At 41.7% G+C, this 8,908-nt stretch overlaps 1 protein-coding gene across 3 annotated transcripts in view; it reads left to right on the top strand.

The window, feature by feature from the left end:
• Pcyt1b (phosphate cytidylyltransferase 1, choline, beta) overlaps nucleotides 1-8,908 on the top strand; it is a 92,030-nt gene that overhangs the window by 58,583 nt on the left and 24,539 nt on the right. For all 3 annotated transcript variants that reach the window (XM_021187866.2, XM_021187865.2, XM_029534451.1), the window contains exons 4-5: nucleotides 5,868-6,019; nucleotides 8,236-8,314. In XM_021187866.2, the coding sequence (XP_021043525.1) occupies nucleotides 5,868-6,019; nucleotides 8,236-8,314 (231 nt within the window). The remainder of the gene's footprint in view (nucleotides 1-5,867; nucleotides 6,020-8,235; nucleotides 8,315-8,908) is intronic.

Here is an 8,908-nt window from a genome sequence, read left to right on the forward strand (position 1 = left end):
ACTTTTAAAAATCCATTTTAATGTTAAGTGGTACAGCTCCATAAATTAAAATTTTACGACAAAGGGAATTTTTTTAAGCCTAATCATTTTTAAAGGCTTAAGTCTTACCAAACACCTACCTCCACCAGAAACGAAGGAAACAGAATAAAACAATAAATACAGTACTATTACTGCTATGATGATGACTCCTGATACAGTACATGTAAATATTACTTCACAAACTTGTATTTGTAGTAATTAAAATTAAATATGCCTCTACAGCTGAGGGCGTATGTCAGTGGTATACCACTTGGCTATTATAAGGACGCTCTAGATTCAATTCCCCTTGTAACATGGAAATATCAACAACAATGAAAATCGCTCTTTAAAAAACATATTCTAAGATTCCATGTTTTGCAGCAGATGGGAAAATCAGTCTCAGTCTTTGTTGTACAGTTGTTCTGCAGTCAAGTGTCTGAAATGTCCGTAAAAACAGGAGAGGGCTTTCCTAGTCTTCAGCCCAGCTCACATCTCCACTGCTCTCTTCATCCAGCTCCATAATTACCAGCAGAGGGTGAATTTGTTGCACCTTTCTCAGCTGAGGCTCTTGAGGTCTGCACCCAGATGTGAACACCAATCACTAGAGATGTGTCATCCCTCATCTCTCTTAAGGTTCTGTCACTAGCCCTGCTGCTTGTGGTTTCCAGAGACATTTGGCCTTTTGCCCACTGCTTGATGGAATCTTCTCTTTTGTTATCATCTCCCTTATACACATCCCCCAAGGAGCTCTAGCTAGGAAAGCAAACTGTCAACCAGCATAGTGAACATTAGCACTTCTACAAGCAGTTTGTAGCAAGAGCCCTGGATAAGCAATTGGAGTTGGGGGCAAGGAAAAGACAGCACAAAACCTAAAGGAATATTTCCACCAATGGTCCAATATTACTACTGTAAGACTCTGGCGAGCCTTAGCTCACCGGGGACTCCCTGAGTGAACAACAATGCAAAGCCAGGAATCGATGCAAAAAGCAAGAGGAATTTATTGTTCCAACATGTTGGGGTCACCCTGCATATAGAGAGAGAGAACGACCATGCGCAGCCTGTCCAGTGGGTCTTTATACAGTTCTCAAGGCAGCAGCCATTAGGCACAATGTGATTGGCAGAACAGTGTGACTTTTAAACTGATTGGTCTATAGGGAATGAGATAGGTGGCCAACGGTTAGAGAATGTGTCTCCTCTACCTGCAGGTGGCCATTGGTGGTTGGTGGTCAGTCCCTCTTCCCTGTGGTCTGAGGAATGTAATTAGCCCCTCCCTTCCAGAGGGGAGAGGTACCTACGACCTTTCTCTCCCAGGAGGGGAGGGGTCTGGTGGAATTTTCTAAAGTTCCTGAGCTGACCTCTTCACTATTATTACCAAGTGGCTAATATTTTAGAGCCCTACTCTCTGTTCGTGTGGATTGTCAAATTAAATTCTCAAAAATTCCACCCTATTTTAAAGACTAGACATTTCATATCTGAACAGCTTTCCCAGTAAAAGTGGAGTAGAACTGGGATTAGAATCCAAGTCTTTGCCAACTGGTGTTATAGGCCCTTAATCCCAGCACTTGGGAGGCAGAGGCAAGCAGATCTCTGTGAGTTTGAGGCTAGCCCATCTACAGAGAGAGTTTCTGGACAGCCAAGGCAACACAAAGAGAGCCTGTCTTTTAAAACCAAACACTAAAAACCAAAACACACAAAAAAGATTCCAAGTTTAGGAGTCCAAACTTCAGATCCTATGCTATTAATTCTCCAACAGGGTGCTTCTCCTGGAGTACAGTAAGTTGCCAGGATAGGTTAGCTGCAGCGGGAGCTCCCAGCGTCCAGTGAATTCACCCATGGAATACCACTGCGTAGAGTTCTCCATCTGGTTGTCAGAGTGCATTTGCCAAGACTCAAGAACAACAATGCCGCTTGGGGCATAATTAATGTTTAGACAATATGGGTCAGCATGTTCAGCTGCTTCTTGAGGTCACTCCTGGAGTATGAAAAGAGCCGTGTGTTGCTGTAAACAGGATGTTTGTTTTCTTTGCACTCCGGAGGCTCTCATCTCAGTCATGTCCAAGTCATATGAAACTGCGCAGGTGCAGATTCCAAAAGGACGAGGCTGTGGACCAGACCTGGTTTTGTGCTGTCTGAAATATAAAACAGACAGATCTGAAATCCATTTCTACTCAATATGATTCTTGATGTAGTATCTTAAAGTCCTAGAAGAACAATTTTAAAAGCCTTAGATCTGTTTTTAAATAGAATAATGTGGCCCGTAAATGGTTCCTATTTATGGAGTCAAAAGCTGACAGTATCAGTGAATCAATACCTAGTCATTATGGCCCTACTACCTGCCCTCCCACACCCTCTTCTGCCTTAGACCATGATGGATGATTTAGAGACAAACAGGTCTCTACTCGAGTTGTTCATATTATGCCTCAGAGGACTTGCAAATATTGTAAGCATCAGAATCATCCATAAAGTTTGTCAAAGTCAGAGCTGTATGGACCCCACCAGAGACCACTGAATCAAAACCTCAAGGAGCAGAGTACAGACCCCCCCACACACACACATGAATTTTCTTTTCTGTTTGTAAAATATTCATTAGATTTATTTTACCACCTAAAAAGGTGTTGCCCCTAGCTTATCCTGGCCAGATATAGACCACTCCATGACACACGCAGCTCTGACAATGTGCTACAAGAGACACAGCCATTATAGTCCGGTTTTCATTCCAGGTGAAAGGAAGCATAGTAAGGGTGACTTCTTTATTTAAACTAAAATAATTGATAAATATATAAATTGTTTTCCCATTTGACTGAAAGGACTATAAATCCCAAACACTGGCAAAGCAATGTAGTGATGTAGGCAACACCTCTGCTGCCTGCTTCTTCTTACTTCCTCTGCTGCATGCTCAACTACACACGTTGTCTAGATTGCACCATGGCTCTAACGCCAGCCTACTGTAAGTGACTGAAGCTAAGTGCTTTGGATAAGCTGCCGTTGACTCCTGTGTGATCTTAAAAAGAAAGAGAAATACAAACAGGAGCCAAAGGATCATTGGGAGTTATTATCTAATTAAATAAGTGATCACACATAATTTCTTCTTTTGAGACAGGGTCTCACTGTATGGCCCTAGCTATATTAGAATTCACTATGTATCCCAGGCTGGCTTGGAACTCAAATAGATCCTCCTGTGTCAGCCTGCAGTGCTGAGTCTAAAGGTGTGCACTGCCATGTCTGACTCAGACATTTTTGTATTTCACAAGTTCTTTGGATGATGCAGCCATGCAGTTGAAGTTTTGATCATTTAAATTGCAACAATAGAAAGTATCTCAGGAAGAATTTATAGAAGATATAAATATACAGAAACACCGGGCATTGGTGGCGCACGCCTTTAATCCCAGCACTTGGGAGGCAGAGGCAGGTGGATTTCTGAGTTGGAGGCCAGCCTGGTCTACAGAGTAAGTTCCAGGACAGTCAGCTACACAGAGAAAGAAACCCTGTCTCGAAAAAGAAAACAAAACAAAAAACAGGAACTATATAGGTATGTTTGTGTCTGTGGGTGTGTATGTGTCTAGAGATTAGTTAGACTCATGTGCATGTGTGTTGTTAAAGTATACTTATAGATAAAAATGTATTTTATTTTATTTAAAATAATAAACAATGGGTCAGGTACTGTTCATCAGAAAAGTGAAACAGCCACACAAGCCATGGTTGTGCACACCTATAATCCCAGCATTTGAAAGGTTGTGGCAAGAAGATCTCAAGTTCAAGGTCAGCCTGGGCTATGCAGTTTGTCTTTACCTCAAAAAATTACTGTCTGTATAATTAATTATAGGCAGTGTGCAATATTCCATAATGATAATGATATCTTACTGGCTTAAATAGTTATACTATATTATACTTTTTGTGTGTTTGAGATAAGGTCTTGTTATATATCCCAGGCTGGCCTCAAATTCATGACCCTCCTACCCCAGTCATCTCTCTAATGCTGGGATTTTAAGTATGTGCCACCAAACCCTGATTATACTATATTTTCTATTGTAAATTTAGAGTATACCTACTTATTTAAATAGCTTACTGTAAAACATTTTTCAATCTTACATGGGCAGCAGCCCTGCACATCTTGTGTTTACTGTGTCTTGTGGTTGCACCAAGGCAACATCTAGTTATTGACCTGTATCATCTAAGTTTGAATAAATGCATGCTTCAGTATTTGCAGTTGTGAAATCAACTAGCAATGAACTTCTGAGAACTTGACCATGTTTTTAAGTGACATATGACTATCATTGACACAACAATTGTGTCTATTTGGTAGGTACAATGTGATGTTTTGATCCATATATGGAAATCAGTAATTATATACATATAACGTATCTATCACCTTAGTGATTTAATTTTTGTTTGTTTGTGCGTGAGTGGTTGATCTATTTTAGCAATTTTAAAGTAGACCAAGCTTTATCATTAAGTGGTCACCATTAGATCACTAAAACGTATTCCTCCAGTCTGACAATTTACATCCCTTGATCAAGAATACCAAGGACAGGGGTTGGTGAGATGGCTCAATGGGTAAGAGCACCCGACTGTTCTTCCGAAGGTCCTGAGTTCAAATCCCAGCAACCACATGGTGGCTCACAACCATCCGTAACAAGATCTGACTCCCTATTCTGGAGTGTCAGAAGACAACTACAGTGTACTTACATATAATAAATAAATAAATAAGTCTTAAAAAAAAAAAAGAATACCAAGGACAAAGGAATCTTTCCACAAATGACCTTCTTTCTCCTTTGAAGGCAGAGCCAGCGATTTTGATGACTTGGATATTAGATGTTTGAAGAAGCCATGAAGGGAAGGGATGTGTTCTGGAGATGCTGACCACGACAGTTGGCTATACTTACTCTGTGGCCAGTTTTGGTCCAGGGTATAGAACATGATTTAATTCCAGATCAGAGAATTGACGACGTGTACATAATGCTTGAAAGGGAAAAAATTCTTATTGCAAGAGGCAGTGAGGGCAGCTCTGACCACTTCAGCAAGCTGCTCAGCAGGTACTGGGTAAATAAACACAGTACTTATAGTGACCTTTCTTCTTGGCACATAGGGAACATTAGGAAACCTGCCTTAGCCAACCAAAACATAGGCACTGAGTAAATAGGATTTTTGCTTAGTTCATTTAAAAATACTTTTTAGTAAATCTTCAAGAAATAAAAACCTCATTTCTTTTTAAGGCCGGGGTAAAGGAAATTACTATTCCCTCTCTAGGGAATTGATGCCCACCCTCTCCTTTCTCTGCCTCTGTTTTTCTGTCTCTCTGTCTCTGTCTCTGTCTCTGTCTCTGTCTCTGTCTCTGTCTCTCTCTCTCTCTCTCTCTGTGTGTGTGTGTGTGTGTGTGTGTGTGTGTTCTAATTGGGTTACTAAGTACAATAATTATGTGAAAGAATTGGAGTTGATATTGATTAGTCCAGCCTTGTCCAATGCAGGCCTCTTGGCTCCCCTCCTGTTTTTCCTTTGTCTCTTCATCTGGTTTCATCTGGTCATTTCATTTCTGAATCGAAACAGACACCAAAGGGTGAGCTAGAAGGATGGAAAAAATATAGGAAAGTCACATTAGATAGTGTGCAAAATAATTTTGATAAAAGCCTCCAAAAATGCAGCTATAGTTGAGAGTAAAATGAAACTCCCAATTCCTCATGCGTTTAGGTTTGCTTTCCTCTCCTCATCCTTTGTTCTGATAAAAAAAGAAAAAAACCAAGGTCAGGGATACCAGGCACCTACTGGAACTGTGCTCCTTCCATTGTGCTGAAGAAGCCAAGTCTACCACAGAGTGGGCGGCAGCAGTATTTACTATCTTTGCCCATTTTCAGTTTGCAGTGATGACCTTACTCACAAATTCAAAGGTTTTACTGTGATGAACGAGGCAGAGAGATATGAAGCTCTCAGACACTGTCGCTACGTGGATGAAGTCATCAGAGATGCACCATGGACTCTTACTCCTGAGTTTCTGGAAAAACACAAGGTACTTCTTTCTTACATATTCTCCCTGTAACACGATTAGGAACTGTCTCTGGAGCTGAGATTGCAGAGATCCTAAAGACTCTTCCAGTTTCTAAAAGGGGAAATTTTAGAGGTAACATGTGGCATCACTTAATGAAACAGTCTCTTTTGCCCAAAAGTAAGGACTGCTGTCTTCTCCTTGCCTGGAGTACAGATATTAGAGATGGTCTAGTCAGGACCAAATGCTCCCTCTCTCTTCTAACTAGAGAGCCATCAGCACGAAGGTTCCGAACCACGCTGAACTCTTTACTTCATCTATAAAATTGGGTGACACTGCTGTCCCCCTTGTGGGACCATCGTAGGACCATTTTAAGGCACTAATGAAAGAATCCAAGTTAAATCCTTGGAGAACTGACTGGCCAGTAAGAGCTCCAAGATTGTCATTGTCATTACTGTCACCAGAACCATTGTCAGCGCTCACAGACTTGAAACAAATGAACACACGTCTTATCTGGAAGGTCAGGGGTAAGGCTTTAAAGAAAGAACTTTCTATCTCTGATTTTGTGACTCTGAAATTCCTACTGACATAAGATTTTTATTAGTTGAAAACATGAGACATTCTTTTGATCTGCATCAAATTATGTTCTTTGTATCTCCCTACCAGCCCCACACTAGGAGCTATTCTTTCCTTTTATAAGCAGTACAAAAAAATAAGATTAAGCTGTTCTAAGAATTTTCTTTTCTATTTTTAAATTCGCAATACAGAAGAGAATAGAGAACACTGATAAATGTGCATGGGTAATAGCAGAGGAGACAATTTCCTGGTGAGAATGAAAAGAAAAGAGGAAAAACTACAATATGATTTACTACCAGTAATCACACTTTTTTTTACTTAGCATATATTGTAAATTCAACACATGACAGGCAGTTTAGAGGATACTAATAATGACAATGATGAATGCCATTTATTATTTACCATATGCCCAGCACTGTGCTAAGGACTTTGCTATTATATAAAATGAGTTCAGTGTCATGGCTACCCTGGGTTATTATTATGCATTGAAGATGGGGAACTAAGATGTGGAGGCTAGAATTAATAACAACAGCAATAAAATATGTACTGAGTACTTACTATGTACTAGTTTCTATTTTAAAGCACTGCTACATATCATCGAATCCAGCAACTCTCCCTTGAATTTTCAGCCCAAAGGACAACGTCTGGAAACATTGTGGTTGTCCTAGCAGGGGGCTGCCACTGACATCTAGTGGGAGGAGGTATGAGATGCTGTTCAGTGTCTTCCAATGCGTAGGACACCTACACACACACACACACACACACACACACACAAATTATCTAGCCCCCATTGTCATTAGTATTGAGGTTGAGGAATCCACTTAATGAGTTTTGTAACTTGTTAGTGGTAGGTAGGAATGATACTCTGGTAAATTAAACTACTCATCTAAGCCAGCTCTTGAGATGGAATAAAAGCTCAGTTCCACTACCTGGTGTAGTGGAAAACAGGGGCGAGGCTTAGCAGGTGTGAAGATTAGAGGGAAATGGTTCAAGAGGTACATTAGTTATTTGTCTCATTGTTGTGACAAAACACCTCACCAAAGCAGCTTGAGGAAGAAGGGAAGGGTTTATTTTGTATATTCCAGGGATATGGTTCATCCTGGAAGCAGAAGCAAGCAGCAGCTGATCACACAGCATCCAGAATCAGGAAGCTGAGATCAATGAAAGCCTGTGCTCAGCTCACTTTCTCCTTTTGGTCCAGGAGCCAAGCCCATAGCATGGTGCCACCCATATTCAAGGGTGGATCTTCCCACTCAATTAACCTACCCTAAAGAATCACTGGATCTCCTCCCCACCCCAGACATGCCCCAGAGATGTGTTCTCATGATGAGTCTAAATCTCATCAAGTTGGCAATAAAAATTGACCATCCCAGGAGGACAGCCCACCTGACAGCAGGATGACTTGGAAAGGAAGTTCAGATGAGTTAATGTCATAACCTAGATGACAGGGCCGTCTTCTGTGAGGCTGACCTGGATGGGCTCTCTCAAGTAGTCACAGCTGCTCTGATGCAGATGGTTAATGGCCGTTATGCCCAGAGGCATTCTACAACTGCTCCATTTTAACAGGCACTGGGGTGGAGAGGGGAGGACTCATCGGTCCCTCTCAAATCTGTAACCCCTCCCCCCATGCCAGTGCTAACGTCCCTTGTCTCTTTCTTCAATAGATTGACTTTGTGGCTCACGATGACATTCCATACTCCTCTGCTGGTTCTGATGACGTTTATAAGCATATCAAGGAAGCAGGTGAGACATTCTTCTGTCCACAGCACACAGCCAAGCATAAAAGCTAGCTGCCCTAGGTCTGCAGCATGTGTAGATGGACTATTGGCATATCCAGTATCAGCCAAGCTGGGTCTGTATCATCCTCTGCAAGAGAGCTCCCTTAGAACTCAGGAGAACCGGGTAAGAACCAGGGGCCTGACACTGTTCAGTCCTAACCTTGCTTGTAAGGAATTCTAGGAGAAGAAACCCAACATGTTTCCAACTTGGAAAGCTGCAGAGAAGCTGAGAAACACTGTAGAGGAGGAGAAAAACCATGGTTGGTGCATGAGGTACAGCACAAGGGATGGATACCTTCTTAAGGTCTGAGCCGTAAGCCAACTTCTCCTTCCCTGAAAACAGCAGCAGAGAGGTCACTTTGGGATTAAGATTCAGCTAAGAGACCCCAGCGTTAACTGAATTGCTGTTTAAGAATTCCTTAGCTGTTGGGCAGTGGTGGCGCACACCTTTAATCCCAGCACATGGGAGGCAGAGGCAGGTGGATTTCTGAGTTCGAGGCCAGCCTGGTCTACAGAGTGAGTTCCAGGACAGCCAGGGCTACACAGAGAAACCCTGTCT

Source organism: Mus pahari, chromosome X (genome assembly GCF_900095145.1).
Source record: "Mus pahari chromosome X, PAHARI_EIJ_v1.1, whole genome shotgun sequence".
Taxonomy (NCBI): domain Eukaryota; kingdom Metazoa; phylum Chordata; class Mammalia; order Rodentia; family Muridae; genus Mus; species Mus pahari.